The sequence below is a fragment of the Triturus cristatus genome, chromosome 3_1, assembly GCF_964204655.1.
Source record: "Triturus cristatus chromosome 3_1, aTriCri1.1, whole genome shotgun sequence".
NCBI classification, from domain to species: domain Eukaryota; kingdom Metazoa; phylum Chordata; class Amphibia; order Caudata; family Salamandridae; genus Triturus; species Triturus cristatus.
The window spans coordinates 907441676-907461976 of NC_140583.1; the positions used below are offsets into that span (position 1 = coordinate 907441676).

The window sequence follows — 20301 nt, forward strand, 5'->3', positions numbered from 1 at the left end:
ACTATAAACATGATATTGCTTATTAACTCACATGCTTGACTGCTTAATGAGGTTTCTCATATTCCTTACTGTATAAAAACACATGGACACAAATATGTCTATCATAGAATAAAAAGAAATAGAACTAAACCATTATAATAGAAACCCATCTGAAAATGAGCACTGAGTGATAGATGTGGTGTTGCAGATATTTACAGAGCAACGTGGACCAGGTAGTTGCAAACACTATATATTAATTACTGCTTTCTGTGATGATATCTTACCTGAGAAAACCTGTTTACATAACATATGCATGTTTTCAGTTTCAACCTTCAGGTCCATATTTTAAATCAGACAATTCAACCTACTACAAAATTGTAAGCGATAAAGAGGGCTACAAGCACATTCACTATTTTAATATCCCCCAGGTGAGTATTTCTTTTTTTGTGTTTGTTTTTTTTCTTTATTGAAATGTAAGTGCATGGTCTTTCTCACACATTATTGTCTTGTTGAAACACCTTTTCTCCAGAAAGAAGCTCTTACAAGTGGAAAATGGGAAGTAACAAAGATTGCCACTGTAACGGATGACTTTTTGTAAGTATTTCAGATTGACCTTATTTTTATTGGACTTCATTTTTTAGATATGTGCATAGTCCAATATCTGATTTTATAAGTTATTTGCAATTTAATAAATATCTTAGGATATTTTCTAAAAAAGCATTTACCAGCTACCATATCTTTCTGTGTATTTCAACTGCAACCTCAATCTTTACAAGAGTTAAAGCTTTACTTTTCAAATTTCACTTCACAGTATCCTGAGACTCATGGTGATATCATCATTTTTCAATGAGCAGTGGCAGCCAGTAGGTAGTTATAGTTAGGACCCAGTTTATACAGGAAAATCATTTTTTGACTTGCTTATAACTTCGGGGCTGTCTGACCAATCTTCAAGAACTGTTTGCAAAAAAGTGGCATGAGATATCTAGTTCTGCATGGAAAGTTTCAGAGTGATCCATCATGTGGGGGCCGAGAAAAATAGGGGGGGGGTAAAAAAATGTGTTTCCCATGCAATTTCCCATAAGGAGTTTAAACATAACTACAACACGTACTACTGTACAGAATTACACCATATTTGGTTTAAATCTGTTCAATAGTTGCAGAGTTATTAAAGGAAAACCAAAGTTTATATGTAGGGACAAGGACCCTCCGTGGATCTCAGGCGCCACCAGCAACGTGGTGATTGGCTCACCATGACCTGACCGGGAGGTTGTGGCTGCCAGTTTAAGTATCGGGGAATGGTCATGGTGACTTAATATATTTCTGGAAAATGATTAAAGAGGTCAGGGTAGAGGTATCCTGACCCCATGGGTGTGTTAGAGGAGTGTGTGAAGGACCTATGTTGGATACAAAATTTAGGTATATCAGTTTTTTTTTGCACTTTGGGAATCTGCAGATCCCCGGAGGCTCAGTGCAGCTCCCGTGTGAATCTGTGACAGATCATGAATCTCGATGCACTTTGGAAAAAAACACATTCAGACCCACTCAGACACCCACACAGGTAATCTCGCACCCATTTACAGAGCCCCACCGGCAATCATGCACCCAGTCACAGACATACACAGGCATTCACACATCCACTCAGAGCCATGCAAGCACTCTCAGACCCACATAGGCACTCACACACCCACCACAGATCTATGCAGGCATTGACACACCCACTCACAGACCCATGCAGGCACTAACAGGTCTACTCACATATCCATGAAGGTACTCATACACCCACTCACATACCTACAAAGGCACTCACACACCTAGTCACAGACCCACCCACTCACACACTCACTCACAGACTCAGACAGACACCCACTCACAGACCTATGTAAGCATTGACAAACCCACTCACAGACCCATGCAGCTGCTCACAGACCCACTCACATACCCATGTAGGCACTTACACACTCACTCACAGACCTAAACAGGCACTCACACACCCATTCACAGACCCACACAGACATTCACAAACCCACTCACATAGTCAATCAGACACTCACACACCCACTGACAGACCCACACACACATTCACATACCCAGAGACCCACTCAGACACTCACACACCCACTCACAGACCCACACAGAAACTCAGAATCCCACCTGCAGACCCACTTAGACATTCATGCACCCACTCACAGACCCATACAGGCACTCACAAACCCACTCACAGACCCACAAAGACACTTACACAGCCAAGACCCACACAGACACTGACATACCCACTCACAGACCCTCACAGACACACACACACCCATTCACAGTCCCACTTAGGCATTCACACACCCAGTGACAGACCCACTCAGGCACTAACAAACACACTCACAGATCCATACAGCCACTCACACACCCAGTCACCGACCCATACAGCAACTCACACACCCACTCACAGGCCCATACAGCCATTCACACACCGACTCACTGACATATACAGCCACACACCGACCCTATCAGACACCCTCAAAACCACACACATTCACTCACAGACCCATTCAGCCATTCACACACCCACTTACTGGCCTATACAGCCACTCACACACCCACTCTCAAAGGATGCAGGTTAGAGTTAGGAAATAAAATTAGAAAGCCTTGAAATTTACAAAAAAAAAACTAAGGTTACAGGGAGGTATTAGTTAGAAAATAGCATTAAAAAGCCCATAGAAATTTACTGAAAGAACCAAAGGCTTCAGGGACATTATAGTTAGGATATAGAGTAAAAACAACTTTTGAAATTCACTGAAAAAAAAGTAAAGTTACAGGGTTGTTATACTTAGGTTCAGATTTCACATAAAAAAAACAGAGATATTCAGCAGTTATATTTAACCTGAGCTAAATATAACTTACACCCCTAAAATGCACTGCTTATTACCTCACCTATTACATCACTCATGATATGGTCAGTGACATCACTGGTGACATCACTGATGACATCTCAAATGACATCAATAAATCAGTCAAACAGAATTTGTAGAGCACAACAATGTCACCCCTAGGGGTATCTGGGCACTGTGTCTCTGTCGAATAGCTAGGTCTTGTGTCTATTTCTGAAGTCTGCCAGGGAGGAGGTTGGGGTTCACCGGTTGTCAGCTCTGGCCCTCGGTCGCCTTTTAGGCTCCACTGCCACACGCCCTGTGATATCCTTCAATCTTATTCATTGAACACCAGCTGGGCACATAAGGCTTCACATTAAATTTCTGAGGCAGTATGGCAATCAGCGAGGATGCTCCCCACCCTTTCCCATTTCGTCTCAGGGTGGGAATAGCAAGTCTGATGCACCCTCTACCACCTTCTGCCATGAGATGATTTAAGGAATGGGATTCAGAAGAGGATTAAGACACACTGCGTTATCACAGTGGTAACCGGACTAAATGGATTCAGGAGCATAGACTGCTTTCAATAAACTTCACGCCTGTCCTACTACCCCCCTAAATAGTTTTGGACTGTGAGCACACCATTGCCTGCCTTGCTCCTTTAATTCCTTCTGATACTGCAATACAGACTTACAGCATTAAAAATTGGTTCATGAAAATTATTTAGTTGAGGTTATTTGGAAAATAATATCTTGATGTGTAAGCAAACATTCTGCTGACTGCCTCAGCTTTCTTGCGCATAGCTCTAGACCACCACAATAATCAATTGGTAAAACTCACTAGCTCTAAAGGACTTATATTTAAAGGTACAGTTTTTAGGTTTTGCCTAGACAGCACATGCGCTGTCTCTTTGAGGCATACTGGGAAGTGTTTCCATGTCTTGCCTGATGAACACCAAGGTGCGGCTATCATGTTATTAATTGAAAGGTCTTGACGCATGGTGACAATATAAATCCAAAGTCATTCCTATCAGTGTTTTAAAGGAACTCTAAGTATTTTGTGCAAACCACTGTATGGGTGCCGGAGAAATTCAGCTTAAAAGTAAAGGAAGCTGGGTGTGGGGGTCTCTCGGAAAAATGTGTGAGTTGTTTGGCCTTTAGTAGCTCATGACCATTTTCACTGACCAGAAGTAACTCTCACTACAGAAAAGGTTGGAGACCCCTGATTTAAAATTTGGTGTTTATGTGTTCATTTAAGAATGACATGCTAAATAAATGGTCTAGTTCCATCAGTTCATGACAGCAGGTCCAAAGAAATAGGACTGCATTATGCAAATGATACCAGACTACCTCCAGTACACTAACTATACACCTACACTACTGTAGAACAAGGCAAAAACACCACTACTTCTCTCAAATGCAAGACCTATTGGCTTTATCAATGCTTGTTCTGATTTGCAAATTACTAAAATATGCTGGTCTTGAGATCTGTGTAGGAAGGCTGAGGCAATGTTACTTTTAAAGCTGCTTGTGTATGTTGGAATGAAAAATTATATTTCTGCATTGTTTTACGTAAATTATCATTCGCGGCGCCAGTTTGTGTAAGGGCGCCATTTTGTATCATAATCAAAACTAATTCTTTTGCCTTTTCTGAAGAAAGAGCATTCTCTAGATTATGTTTCTTGGGAGCTGAGTTTTACTACTCTAATGAATGCACTGTCCTTATTAGTGCATACCTTTCCTGTTCCATATAGGCCTTCTCCCACTTGTCTAGTGGTGGCAGAGTGACCTTGAATAGTAGATAATGTGTGCCTGGCCTCAGAATCAAAACTCACTCCTTTGTAATTTACTATCAAGCTGCATCCTGCTGGAAAATTCCCTGATGGGTGGGTTTTTATTGGTTTCAAAGTGTACATAATGTATCGTTATGCTTGCTGATGTCAGTCCCTCTGCAGCACTCCTTGCGACTGGGCAACCAGGGCTCCGCTCTGAGGGGCATATTCACAAGGAACTATCGCTGAGTTAACGGCACTTTATCGCAGCCAAAGTTGCATTAAATTTATCGCCCCATTCACAAGCTGGTGTTAACAGCCCATAGCACCAGTTTACCTGTGATAGCAGCCGCAAAAAACATCGCCACGGATGACCCCCGCAAATATCGCTAATGAAATGCAGAGTAGGCGTTCCCGAGCCAAAAGCTGCAACAACACAACTCCACAACATTCACAACGACCAGACAGACCTGCAATAAGAACACAAAACCGGCGATAAGGCACGTTAGCAGCATGAAAATAACACCTGCTCTGACCTGGTGCTAAGTTCGGACCACTGCCTGCACCACAAAAGGGAGCACAGCCCAGAGCCACGCATGCAGAACAACAGATGCACCCGGGCAACTGAACATGCAGCCCGAAAGGTTAACAACACCTGCCGCAACTACCCCTAGGATCCCCCCTTCCCGGCCCCCCCAACCAAAGACATCCCACATCAGCTACACCCAATCACAAACAAAATTATCTGCATAATGTTGCAGAATCACAACTGGTGACATGCATGTGTCGTCACAAAAATGAGCATCACACATTCATTTCCGAAGCAACAAATCAAACTTTATTAAAATAAACACAGAAATGACATGAAGACACATTGTGGCTCCCCTTGGGCCAATCCGTAGGTCACAGCCTGTAAGACAAAAAATCATGAGGAGAAGGTATGTCCTGCGCAAATCAAAGGACAGAGAGAGAGCGAAGGAGAGAGAGAGGAAGAGAGGGAGCGAGAGAGAGAGAGAGGAAGAGAGTGGGAGAGAGAGAGAGAGAGGAAGAGAGTGGGAGAGAGACAGAGAGGAAGAGAGTGGGAGAGAGAGAGAGAGAGAGGAAGAGAGGGAGAGAGAGAGATTGGAAGAGAGTGGGAGAGAGAGGAGAGAGAGAGAGAGGAAGAGAGTGGGAGAGAGAGAGAGAGGAAGAGAGTGGGAGAGAGAGAGAGAGAGAGAGAGAGAGAGGAAGGGAGGGAGAGAGAGAGAGAGAGGAAGAGAGTGGGAGAGAGAGAGAGAGGAAGAGTGTGGGAGAGAGAGAAGAAGAGGGGGAGAGAGAGAGAGAAGAAGAAGAGAGGGGGAGGGAGAGAGAGAGAGAGTGCCGCCTTGCGCACCCAGGCCACACTGCTCACCTGCTCCCACCGGTGTGTTTCCAACCACTTGCCGGCATGTAGTGCAGTCCATTAGGTCACACATCTGAGACAGACCCGTCATCTGAAACAGAGTCCAGATACATGTTTGGCACAGTACACACAATCTCACAAGACAACATCGCCTGCCCCCCAATGCACACCCATACAGAGGCACCCCAGTCCCTCCCGCCACCCATTGGAGCATGCCCGCCCATGCACACCCAGGCTGCACTGCTCACCTTCTGCCACCGGTGTGCAGACAGGAGGTCCCACCACGTGCCGCTGCAGGCCACAAGTCTGGTGCCAGCGGACATGCACACTCCACACCATGCCGCCCCGCTCAGCAGGCCACCAGGCCTCACGTTTGGTGCTGGGTCTTGATTCCGCCATGGCAGAGGACATACCAGGGCACCCGGCCTCATCACAGGCTGCACACCCACTCAGCCCAATAGGTGACACCAACTCTGTGATCCCGGAAGCAACACCACGTGGCAGTAGGCCCGCGCTGCCCGCTGGCTCTGGCCTACACTGTGGTCCAGCAGGGCACAAAAAATCTCAGCTGTCCGGACCGCCGGGACGGGGCATCATCGCAGGCTGCACACCCGCTCAGCAGCTTAAGGCCACTGACTCAGTGCACCCAAAGTCACCGTCCCGTGGTGGAGTGCCTGTGCCGGCCGCAATACTCCAGGTGCCACTAACCCTGTGGAAGCCCAGTCAATGCCACGTGGTGGCAGGCCCGTGATGGACGCAAGGCCTCGGGTGCCACTAACCCTGTGCAAGCCCAGTCAGCGCCACGTGTTAGCAGGCCTGTGACAGACGCAAGGCCTCGGTTGCCACTAACCCTGTGCAAGCCCAGTCAGCGCCACGTGGTGGGAGGCCCGTGACAGATGCAAGGCCTCGGGTGCCACTAACCCTGTGCACAACAACTCATAGGAACCTTTATGATTGAGAACTCTGGAGGCTCCGTCATCCATTCACCACCGGCAGAGGGCAATGTGATGTCGTCGGCCCCTTATGTTGGCAGAGTCACATGGCCTGTGATGCCTGTGCCGGATGGGTGTGGTGTGCGTGCAAACCTGCCCTCAGGGAGTGGCTGTGACATGCTAACAACTAGACCAGTGACCTTCACACCACCAGCAAGTACGCCTGCGACAGGTAGCAATGAGGGCCCCCCCCTCGGAGCGTAAGACGTGTGGTCTGGCCTGCCATAAGCCAGACCAGCGCAGGGCTTGCAACAATGACACGTGGTATCTGGGCGTGGTTAAGTCTATGTCCGAACATGGAAGTGACTGATGTGTGTATCCCCGTTGTATTGTTCACGGGACCCGGTACACAATATGCTATGTAGCACCCCCTGAATAGCATCCCACAGGATGAGCATCATTGACGCTAGGGACATCACTGTCCCTACATTCACCCACACATTCATACATGGATGATGAACGACATAACACAGCAGTGCGTCACTGGATGTTTATTGCACATCCAGTGCAGTCCTGCAGCTGGAGCGGTACAGGGCACTGCCAACCACACAACACAATATGGGCCCATAGAGGGCCAGCCAGAGTCCATCCGGGGATGACAAGTCCTGCGGAAGAGATTGGGTACAGTCCGCAGTATGGTCGCTGTGTCATTGGTCATCAAACAGGATATGGCAGCCCATGTCACTGTCCAAGGTGAGTGCATCGGAGTGTATCGGGGGGTCAGTGGTAGGTCATGGGGCCATGAGCGGCACCAAGCAGGAACAGTCTAGGTGGCAGAAATGAATGCTAGTGCCTCCTGAAAACAAACCCATCCACGTCCTCATCCCTGGATTTGTGCTCTGCCCCACCTGTGGATGTTGCAGTACCGGCTGGGGCACTGTGTGCCACTGAAACATCAGGGGCCAGAGGAGGGTTGTCGGCCACACTGTGTGGCAGTGATACATCAGGTGCCGGAGTGGATACACCTGCCGCACTGTGGGGCACTGACACACAAGGGGGCGGAGATGTGGATGGTGTGGGGTCAGCAGCATTCATCAGCACCACGCCTTGTGGCAGCAATGTTATGATGATGGTCTGCAGGGCATGGTAGATCCCAGCTACATTTTGCTGATATACAGCAGTGGCTGCTATCCTTTCTGCCTCCATCCTCACCATGTCCTCCATGAGCCTCCGCATGTGTGCCAGCTCATGGCTAATATCGCTGGAGCCCCTCTGAGTGGACAGGTGTTCTTCTCTCCATGTCAGGACTTCAGCGATGTCAGTCAGGGCTCGTTGGAGGCCATGGAGTGGGCCTAGACACCCATGGATGGCGTCCAGTTTGGTAGCCATGAGGTCGAACCCCACCCGCACCTGCTCAGCCGTCTCCCTCTGGGCCTCCAGCACACGGCGTTGGAAGGCAATGTGTTGTTCCTGGGGGTCTTGGGAGACTGACGGTGCTGTGGGTGCCTCCTGCTGGGTGGTTTGGGTGGTGGGTGGGGTCTCCTCGATGCAGCCCTGATCCTGGAGGTGCATCGCAGATGATGTCAGTGATGTCTAGGAGGGCTTGTTATTGATGCTGGGGTTGTCCTCCTCGTCATCAGTGAAGAGTGGCTGGGACTGCTCTGCAGGGGGTGTTGACGGTGGTCCTGCAATGTGAAGGGTAGATGGTGTATTGCAATGTGTCCACATGTATGTAGCCACATGGTACATGTTGACATTCAAACAGCATGGCATTGTACATTGTGACAGTCTATAGATCTGCACGATGACCCAGAGTCATTGAGGGTGTGCACTGTGCTCTGCTTGATTGTGCATGTGTGCCACCGTGGCCATCCCCACCCGTCCCCCCAGTACCTGGTGGTCACTCACCCTGTTGCGGTTGTGTTGTGTCCTGTCGAGCAGTGTCTGGTCCCCCGACTCCGTCCACAGTATCACACTGATGACTGTCGACACCAGCTCCTCCTTGTCATCCTGCTCGAGCTGTGGCACTGGTCCCCACCTCCAGTCTGCATTGCTGCCTTCTGGTTGGCTGCGAGTTTCTCCTTGGTCTTCCGCTGGATGTTATTCCATTGCCTCTTGACCTCGTCCATTGTCATCTTGTGCTCTCCGACGGCATTCACCTTGCCCACGCTGTCCTGCGATATTCCAGTTTTGGTGCCAAATGACACATTGGAGGTGACGAACAGTTGTTGATGGTGTTCCATCACCTCCGTGACTATGATCCTGTTCGCCTGTGGACTGAACTTTGTCTTCCTCTTCTTCTTGTCCTTGCCCTTCCCTGTCCCCGACGTCCCGGGCTGGTCGTCCGGGGTGCTTGTGGGTTTGCGCTCGTCCTCTGCGCCTGCGCCGGCTGCCTCCATGGTGCTTGGGTGTTGGTCAGTTTGTGTTTGGGTGTTTTTTTCTACTTTTATGGAGATTTTTCCTGCCTCCCAGGTGTGTGTTGCAGGCCTGACACTGTTTATCGCTGATTTCCTCATTACGCTTTGGCCCATCGCAGGTTTTTTAGTGTTGTGGTTTGTGTTTTTATCTCCATTGAGGTGGTTGTGTCGCGGACATCGTCCCTGGTTTCGGCAGACTATCGCATGGTACCACCTTGTTGTGAATTCCACGTTGACACGGGGTTATATTCCCGCGATGGGCTGCGATGTTGAGAGTTACGCTAAACTACTCTTGCGGTAGTTATCACACGTTCTTGTGAATATACCCCTGAGTGTACTCCGAATAAATTGTTATTGGTTTGTATTCATTTGGTACGGAAGGCTGAGAGGTGGTCCTGAGTGACCCAGGTGACCCTAATCGGGTTGCTTCCTTCAGTTGGTGTCCGAAAAGGGACTCCTTCGGGTGAGTGACCCATCCCCTATCGCCAACAGGGGGGAAGTCGGGGCCATCGTTACGTCGGACAGACAGATCAGGGATCCCTGCACGAAAGAGTTCCTGGTACTTGCGGCTGCCCCTTCTGTCCCTCTGGACGGTGACTCGCCCAGTGGTCATCCCGACTGGAGTCCTGAACGGCAATCTTGGATCTGATCATTTGGTCTGAGGAGTCGGTAGTGGAGAATAAACTCATTTGACCTGCATATGTCAGGTGAGTTTGTTTTGGTTCTTTGTGGACATGGTAACATTTCTGTTTGTATTTGGTACGGTCTAAGGGCCGTCTTTTGGGTAAAGCATTTGAAATTGTTTCGCCAGGCATAAATAGTGAACATGTTTTCTTTTGAAAAATGCCCGGATTCAGCAAGTTGTTTTCTTTGTGCTGTCGCTGTTGTTCTGCAGATGCTCGATTGGAAGAAGCTCAGCCGGCGCCTATAGAAGGCACTCCAAATTATGATATGTATGTGAAGCATGATATTGGCCGTATTATGTTTAGTACATTATAGCACAAATATACGAAGGACAATGCCAAATTGCAGTGGCCGTTGACGGGCACTTTTGATGAACAAAAGATTGAGTATTTACAAGAACAGTTGTTTAAGAGACGAAGTAGGCAGTCTATGTTTGATTCACTCAGAACATGGCAGAAAGCAGCTAGACAGAGGCGATTGAAAGCAGAAAAAGAGGCCCGGAAAGGGAAAATGCAGACATTGATTCAGAAAGCTGTAGCATATGACAGGGAAAAACAGGAAATGGTGTTGAATGTGCAGATAGAAGGTTTTGATTACAAATTGATAAATCGTATGTAGTTCAAGAAGAAGATGATGCTTTTGTGGAGGAATTGTTAGATACTTGACCCCCATCTCCATATGCACAGCAAAGAATATATCCTACTGTTCCGGTGTCCTCGCAGCCATCTTTTCCAGTTGCTTCCACTGTCTCTGTTCCTGTATATACTGCTGTTATTTCAATGGCTATGATTTCGGCTCCTCCTCTTCCTTCTGTTTCTTTGCTGTTAATGGCAACTGCGACTGTTGGTACCCCTGCCACACCTATTGTTTCAGTGTCCCTCTCGCCAGCTCTTTCTCCTGTGACACAACAATTAGCAACAATAGTGCCTATTACCTCTGTTGCTTCTCCCACCATGGATTTTCATCCTCTGACATTGGTAAGTAGTGGAATGCCGGTACGTGGATTTGAGGATAGGGATTGGACGAAATTTAAGGAATGCATGAGACCATTAGTGCGATCTGATGTGGGAGAGGATGAGAAACAGGTAATAGCTAATCAGGCTGCACAGTGGGCTCGTAATCCTATTTACAGTGTAGAGGATGTCTGGGCGACTATGAGAGATTTTAATCCCTTTATACAGCAGCATGCCCTTAAACACATGTATGCAACTTTATTTGGTCTTTGGCAACAGTGTTTTGAAGCGGAAACACCTCAAATTTTATATGACATTAGATATGAGGTGTATATTAGTGTATTGAGGACAGAACCTGTTTTTGCTACACAACAATACTAGCTTACAGGGGAAGACTGCATGAGAAAAGTCCCAGGTCAGTATCTCAGTTTCGGATTCAGGAGGTTCATCCTATATATCATCCAGAGTTGCCGGAATTAACAGATGGTCGTGGTAATATTACTAGGGCGAGGATGGCGGCGCATTTTCAGGAGCAATGGGCCTATAATCCGTGGAAAAGAAGTTAAGTTTTGTCTCTTAAGACACATTTGCCTGATCCTAGGAAAATTCCTACTGCATATTATAAAGAATTGTAATCCACTGGAATGACTCTTGCTGATGTTGACATTTTTGTTGGTTTACTGGTTCTGGTTGATATTTGGAGGCAGGTGCACACGCAAGATCATGTTGTGGAATTGGGAGGTACATGGGATCAAATTAAAGCATGGGACCTGGATAAAAAGACAAGTGATAAGCCCTGAGCGAAAGTTTTAGCGTTGCCAGGCCGTATTATTACTTATATGCATTCCCTTATTCTGCCAAGAAAAGTAGATTGGGATAAACTGTCGGCTTGTCGACAAAAGAAAGATGAGAGTGTGTCTGATTTTTTCACTCGGTTTGAAGGTATGTTTTTGGATTATAGTGGGCAGAATTTGTCTGTTGAGGGAGGTGTACGGTTGTTTGTTAACAGATTTGTTTATAATCTGCTTCCTAAAAATTGCGACTCGTTTGCAGGCCTCTGAAAGTACTTGGTCCACCTCTTCCCCCTCTGTTATTTAGAATATGGTACAGTATAATGAGCATAGGGATAATGAGGAGAAGGAGAGGTGTTGTTGCAGAAGGCTATTAGAGGGAATGGAAAAGGACGTGGTGGTCCTGCCCGACAGCTTTCACGCACTAGTAGGAAGCCAAATAAGACACCTCTGGGTCCGAATCAGTGTGCGTACTGTAAGGAAGAGGGACATTGGTGTTGCAAGTGTCCTGTGCTTTTGCAGAAGTTAGCGGTCCCCAGAGTACAAGGTTCTCGTGAGCGAGGTTGTGGAGCTGATGGGGCTGATAGGTATCTGTATCATGAAAAAATGTCTCAAAAGTGTGTAAATAGAAGATAAGTTACATGTGGCACAATTAGTTGCTGAGATTAGAATCAAAAGGTGAGCAAACCAGGGAGACAAATTGTTTTGGTAACATAAATTGTATTTGAGTGAATATGCACATTTGACATATTAAACTTCATATAATCAAACGTATGGAAGGCACTGCTTTACATTGAATGACATGTAACCTGTGGGATACTATGTATAAGTGCTTGTGAAGGATTGTGACGGCACAAGTGACACGTGATGCAGCATGTACAGTGATAGGAGGGTGCGCAGCAAAGAGCAAGTGTAAGTAAAATTTACATATTTAGGAAACCCAAACAGTAAATGGTAATGAATACAAATTAATGAAGTAGGGTATCCTTGATGGGGCGCCGAGAATTCCGTTATAAAAAGTCGACGGCGTTTCGGCCTGTTGAGGTATTTAGGCCATCATCAGGACCAGTTTACTTATTTATATGGCAGTTCTGGGGATGAAAGGTTATATATACATATCTGTATACATGAGATCACTCCATGGTGGACCAAGAAGAAGAGAAATGAAAAAGGGGAAAGTATAAGAAGTAATCAAAAATGAGCCCAAGTAGGGGTGGGGGACAGGTAAGGGATGGGTCGTGGCAGACAGTTACCGCGTGACTAGGCTCAAAGAGAAGAAATAGTGCAAAAAAAAAGCGCTGGACCCACTGAGGGGAGGCACTGTAAAAAATCCAGGTGGGATGCTGTCAAATTTCGGGTGCGGCAAGGTACCAAGCTATTGAGATGGGACCTGCGAAGGTTCTATCTGAGGGGAGAAAGGAAGAAATGAGCGGGGGTAGGCCGAAGTCCAAGCCGAAGAGTAGGAAGGGATGGGGGGAGGGAGACTTACTGGGAGGGACGTAATTAGAAGTCTCAAGGAGGGAACAGTAAACGCTCACAGTCGCAATGGCCCAAGGGCTGCTGGTCAAGTTACCTAGAAAGCAAGAGATCGGGCCAGGTAAATAAGGGATACATGGAAGGTGTATGAGCCCTCTGGGGGCAAGGGGTGGGTGTTGCTAGGTGCGCGGCCAGGTGTATGGGAGGGATACACATTGCTAGGGGACGGCGTGGCACCGTAGGGAGACCGAGGTAGGGGGCTGTGGTAATGTTACACGGGACAAAGGTAGGCAAGGGTTGAGGAATACTGGGCTCTGTCAAATAGTACTGCAATCACAGGTGCAGGATGGGGAGCCACCAGACTGTGGGAGTGGACCCACCTATGGAAAGACCCAATGTGCAAAAAGCTACCAGAGCTGGAATGGGGGATTGCAACGCATCATAATGTGCTGCAGCCACAGGTGTGGGGCGGGGAGCCACCTGGCTGTGGGAGTGGGACCCATCACGCAAGATATGCGGGAGAACGTCGTAATGCGGGGGTCGGGCCGGAAACTGTCAGGCCAGGGTGAAAAAAGAAGGCCTGGTAATTGGGGCGGAGACCATTAAGGGATGCTTGTGAGGGTGAAGGAGGGCGTAATTGCCTAGTGAAGTTGGCCTCCAGTATATGCCTCCGACGAGGCTGTGGGCGTTGGACTGGATCTGGGGGCTGGGGAGGGCACTCATTGGATAAGAGAAAGCCAGGATGGGGGGGGTGGCCAGTGGCTGTCAGGCCATGGTAGTGAAGGAGTAAAGGAGCCGTTAACAGCACGGCTGTGCTAGTGGAAGCGAGCAGGAGGACAGGACTTACTTGGTATAGTCAGCTCGGGGCATGGCAAGATACATCACGGAGCCAGCAAGAGTCAGGCACTGTGGGCATCCACGGCTTGCATCGGCAAAATGCAGGATGCAAGTCACAAGGTACAGGTCACGTGGTGCGGGAAAATTCACGAGGGGATAAAGACTACAGCGCGCATGGTCACATTGGCAGAAATGTGGGACAGAAAAGAAAGACTAGAAGTATCTGCATTTAGTATTCACAATGGCACATGGCCCAGCCCATATAAATGCTAAGGGTATTTGCAAGTTGTTAGACCCTGTATGGCAGAATGATAACATTTCGAAAACAGCTGAACATTTAGTTGAACACTGTATGGTGTGCATGATGCACAATCTTGGAAAAGGTACCCCTACACCACCTGGTAACTTTGCGCCACCCACTTTCCCTTTTGAGGTCCTTCAAATTGACTATATAGAGCTAGATAGATGTAACAATTTGAAGTATGTGTTGGTGGTTGTCTGTGCATTCAGTAAATGCGTTGAGGCTTATCCCACTAAAGACAATACGGCTGCTACGACTGCAAAGGTACTCCTAGTGGAGTTCTTTCCTCATTTCGGCTTGCCCCGTTTCATTTGGAGTTATAAAGGAAGTCATTTTATTGCAAAGGTAATTCAATTGATTTGTGATGGTTTGAGTATCAAGCAGAAGTTTCATGATGCCAATCATCCACAGTCAGCGGGTTTGGTTGTAAAGTACAATGGTACTCTCAAATTGAAACAGGCAAAGATTCAGGAGACCACAGGGCTACAGTGGCCAGATACTTTACCATTAGCTCTTTTATCACCAAGAACACCAACACATTCTAGGGCAGGATTGTCACCATACAAGGTTGTGTTTAGATGCCCGGCAAATGTCTGGGGCGTCCCTCGTCCCCAGCAGTTTTCTGACATTGAGTACCGGTAGTTGGTAGACTATCTTTGCCAGTTAACTGAAAGTTTGCGTTCAATTCACCAACAGGTCCAGGAATCCCTGCCAACTACACCAGAGGGTCCAAGACACAATATTTAGCCTGGGGATTTTGTGCTCGTGCGTAACTCCCAGCGGAAAAAGAGTGTGGAGTTGTGGTGAAAGGGACCAGAGCAGGTCCTCCTATCAACACTCACTGCAGTCAAGGTCGCCGGCGGTAAGAACTGGATCAATGCGTCTCACTGTTGCTGGGTCCCTCTGCCTCTGTCCTATGACCAGTGGGCGAAAGATGGAGTATGTGACTCTGAATGTGAGATGGTGGCTCAATTTATCCCCTTCAGCGACGCCAGGCTGACCTGGACCAAAATGGATGAGGAAAATGATGAAGTGCTGAATGCAGCAGTTCCTCCAGAAATACAGGAAATCCAGGAGCCCCTTTTCATGGATCCCTCTGTGTCTGAAGTCCTAGGTACAATCTGCACTCTCGGCTGAGAAACAGTGACCCAAAGGAGAAGTAAGACTAGTTAGGGATGGACTGTGTAAGTTAGGGTGTACTTTGCTATAGTACCAACGGAGTTAGTTTAGGGTGATGTGAGAACTTGTGCACTATTTGAACATTGGACAGGATATATCAAGTATCCCCTTGGGGGTACATTATCCTGGTTGATGTGGGAACCCGAGCTTAGGACAGAGCAAGCTCCACCACTGGTGATTTGATGAACTTTTGATAAACAATAGGAGCCTGTACCAATGAGGCTCTTACGGACACTGGGGACTTGTATATTCTTCTTGTTGGCATTTTTTGCCCCTTGTTTCATTATTTGCTATGCATCCCTTTGGTAGAATGGTTGCTGATGAAGAGCAGCCAGTGATTCCCCTTGTTCATACCCGCATTTTGTGGTCTACCAAGAAAAAGATATTATGTGCTATTCTTGTGATTCTACTGCTATTGATGTTGGGTGGGGTGTCCTGGGTTTTGGAATGTGATCAGGATGCACTGTCATTTATTAACAATAAGGTTGTTTCTCAAGTTCGCACAAAGAGGACAGCCCCCAGTAATGTGTTTCTGGACACACATAAAAAGTTTTTGGGAGAAGGTGCTGCTTGCTACACTACTGAGTCTGTTACTAGCTTATGGACTGCATATCCATTGTCACTTGGTAATTACACTTATACTCGGCCCCCTGAATTTGTAGAAGTGCAAGGAATATTTGAATTTGGTTATTCAGGCCCATGTCTATATCATCGAAAACCACGAGGCACATGCTATCCAGGATGTAACAACAATACTTATTGTGACAGTTCCCGAGAGGCTGGTTATTACCCTGCATGTTGCCCAATTGTCAATTATACTGACCTCATTCTGTATGCCAACTGCTCAGGGATAATTCTGCATACGGGCACATACTCTATGGTAGATCCAAAGGATCCTCGTACCGTTGGATGGAATTCCAGGTATGCTGCTGTAGATTATGACAGGCCTATTATTCACCCCCAGAGTTTTTCTATTTATATCATGGGACTTATTCTAAATCTAATATGCATAATGGTACAGATGATGTGGCCCTTGGGATGGTGTTGCCACTAGGCGTGCCTTGCAAACATGCAAAGCCTAAGGAAAGATGGGTTGAATGACCCTGACAAAGGAATTTTGCGAAGGGTTGACAGACCTTGAAGTTAATAATTATAGTAATGGTATCACCTTTGGATATATTCTTTCGTCCATTCTTACCTTTGGTGGTACTGATATGGCCAGGGGTGAAAAAGCAAGAGAATATTTTGGATGTAAGGTGCAGATACTGTCCAACTCCACAGTAGCGACTTTGCGTGACATCACCACCCAATTGGAAAGTATGCGAATATATTCTGAACAGACTAGACATGCATTCAATTTTATTCTAGCTAAGAGTGGTGGTGTGTGCGCGGTAGTAGGAGACCAGTGTGTTGTCGGGATCACCAATATGGAAAAGAACATTACACAACCCATTTAAATATTCCAGAAAATGTTAAAGGAATGGAGAGTGGGAACTGGAGTTGGTCACTTTTTGGTGGTTGGGGTTGGATCCATGAAAAAGTGATTTACTTCATGGTGATTTTGATTTCTTGCTGTGTCCTGGTTCAGTGTCTCCCCTCATGTTGCTCGTATTCTACCATCGTTCGCGCTCCTAGAGAATATTGATTCATGATACTAATGCAACAATTATGGTTCAAAAGGAAGTAGAAGACCTCATGCACATAGATGAGTGTATTTTTGAGACTTCTTCCCTACTTACTGCTCCCCTCTCTGATGCTAAAGGGATGGAGTACTATTAATACAGTGCACTAATAATGTATTGCTTTTGCTATTGAACAAAATGTTTAGCTCATGCTAAAAGGAGGGTCTGTTAGAATGAAAAATTATGCTTCTGCACTGTTTTACGTAAGTTAGCATTCACGGTGCCATTTTGTGTAAGGGCGCCATTTTGTATCATAATCGAAACTAATTTTTTTGCCATTTCCAAGAAACGGTCTTCTCTAGGTTATGTTTCTTTAGAGCTGAGTTTTGCTACACTAATGAAAGCACTGTCCTTATTAGCGCATACCTTTACTGTTAGATATAGGCCTTCTCCCACTTGTCTAGTGGTCGGTACAGGCAGAGTGACCTTGAATAGCAGATAATATGTGCCCGGCCTCAGAATCGAAACTCACTCCTTTGTAATTTACTGTCCAGCTGCATCTCCCTGGAAAATTCCATGGTGGGAGTGTTTTCATTGGTTGTATTGTTATTGTATTGTTATTGCTAAAGTCAGTCCCTCTGTGACACTCCTTGCGACTGGGCAGAAAGGGCTCCGTTCTGAGTGTACTCTGAATAAATTGTTTGCATTCTCTACTGTCTGACCGACTCTTCATTTGGTAGAAAGGCTAAGAGGTTGATGTGAGTGACCCGGGTGACCCTAACCGGGCTACTTCCTTCATGTATCAGGTTTCTTCTTTGTGACATTTTACATTTTTAAAGTAACTATAACATAGTCAGTCGATTTCTAAATATTTTCATTACTCGAACATGCCAAACCATTGCTGTAATAGACTGTTCAATATTATAACGAATGCTAGCATCTACTTCAGCGGTCTGTGTTCAATTCACCCACTCATGCACAGTATCCTCCATGTTCATTTATCTTTCATAATGTGTGTGGAACTGGACAAGTGGGGAATTTCAGGACGCTATTCCCTTGCATATTTCGGCAACCAGTGAAATTCTGACTTTTGTCTGTCAGTCCTACCTTCTACATGCCACTCTCTGTGGGGATGCAGGTCACTAGAGATGTTATACATTGGGAAGGGGTGCTTTTATATGTTTATAGTATATTGTGAAGTGTCATGTGTTGCTCAATTTGCATGGGTCGTGGGGGCAGAAAAGGAAGCTCCCCTACTCCAATTTGACTGGAACTCTAAGTCATCATAAGGAGCAGTCACTTCAGGGGAGACAATACTTTTCCTAAGGACTGTCTGCTGCTCCAAGTCACAGTTGCCGGTATGGTGCCCCTGAAAGAGGGAACTATGGATCAGTGCCTAGGCTCTCTAAATAAAACTGCAGATAGGAGAAAGAGCAGAGGCTTTTCCAACAATGTGCATTGGTTAGTGACAGAAGAACATGTATAGTCTTGAATATCTTGGGAATGGAGTGCTGCAATAAAGCCATTTTCCTCTTGGTAGCACGGTGTCTTTCAAGAGATGCATCAGCATTTTATACATAAGCGTGCTTGTTCAATTACCTTTGCTTAGATGTTTCACTCCTCCTCTCCTTGCAATTCCAAATCAGTGTTTGCCTCCTCCCCACTGTCACATTTCACCATCCTACTGTACTGATATGGTTTAGTTGATCATTGCTTGTCCAATGACCTATTGGTATGCCTTATGACATCATGAGACAAGCCCAGGTGCTGTGGTCTTCAGTGCTGAATTTCTTTGTCATAGATAAGCTCAATAATTCAACCTATTTGTAAACGTGGTCTACTAGATAGCCGGAGTAAGTTTTGGCCTATTGCGGTGCTAGATGCAGGTCTATGATAACATACATTTCTCTCAAAGGAGATTACGGTGAAAATGGTCCACTTGGGTGACATAGAAGCGCTTGCGTCCTTGATTCAAAAAGCATGCTGTATGATAAGAATCTAATAGCCTTCATTCTTGACTATGCCGACCTTTTGATACGCCAGAGAGGGTCTGTGATACAAAATATAGGCTTGGGAAATCGATCAAAGATTGTTGCATCGGACTGTTGAACTGCACAGGGATAAGTGGGAGAAAGAGAAACTATCCAACTGGAGAACCACCTCCCCAGGTTATTTCTGAAATTGACCTTGGACAGGGGTGCATATTGGACCCTCTCCTCTTCTCCTTATAGATGGCAAATTAACCGATGTCCTTACACATCTGGAGTCTCATCTGGATAGGTCAGGGAAAGTGACAATGAACTGCCTGTCATCTTATAGCTAATATGATAAAAAGGTCAAAATGTAAATACTTTTTTTATATTAATAGTTTTAACGTAAGTCTGGAAAAGGAAAAATGCAAGCGGGTTGTGTATTTGGCATTCACAAGGCAAGGTTGACTCACTAAAAATTGTAGCCCAAGGATGAGTTATATTACTAATATAGCTAGGGGGAAAGAGTTCTCCTTGCTGTTTTTGGAGTTGTAAACAATACTGCATGGATTGCTTGATAGAACAAACTGGTATTAATAAATCATAGTTCAGGGGTGCCTTCAGTAAGAAAGTTAAGGCCAAATCCTGAGAAATCATTGGGTAGTATGTAATTTAACATCTATCTCCCTTCCAACTGCTCATTCATATTACCGGTCATGTTAATAAGGTTAAACATGAGTTTCTAAGATTGAGGCTTCTTTTGCTTTCCAAACTGTAGTTCACTGCTGTGTGCCCAGGTGTACAAATAGTGAATGGGGGGAACAACCTTTACAACGCAACTGTTACAACACACTACACTTACAACGCATTTTTTACAACGCAAAATCCATTACAACGCACTACACTTACAATGCATGACACTACAACGCATTTTTTAAAAACTACCTTTACAACGCATTCCATTACAACGCCTACCATTACAACGCATAATATTACACTACACTATCCAACACTTACTCTACTGTTGCACCCCCTGGAGTTAGAATAGTAATTTTTACCCCTATACTATCCAACACTTACTCTACTGTTGCACCCCCTGGAGTTAGAATAGTAATTTTTACCCCTATACTATCCAACACTTACCCTACTG

The 20301-nt window shown here is 46.1% G+C and overlaps 1 protein-coding gene across 6 annotated transcripts in view; it reads left to right on the forward strand.

Moving 5' to 3' along the window:
- Nucleotides 1-20301, forward strand: part of DPP4 (dipeptidyl peptidase 4) — a 554733-nt gene that overhangs the window by 411228 nt on the left and 123204 nt on the right. For all 6 annotated transcript variants that reach the window (XM_085645431.1, XM_085645429.1, XM_085645433.1 and 3 more), the window contains 2 exons: nt 303-407; nt 509-573. In XM_085645431.1, the coding sequence (XP_085501557.1) occupies nt 303-407; nt 509-573 (170 nt within the window). The remainder of the gene's footprint in view (nt 1-302; nt 408-508; nt 574-20301) is intronic.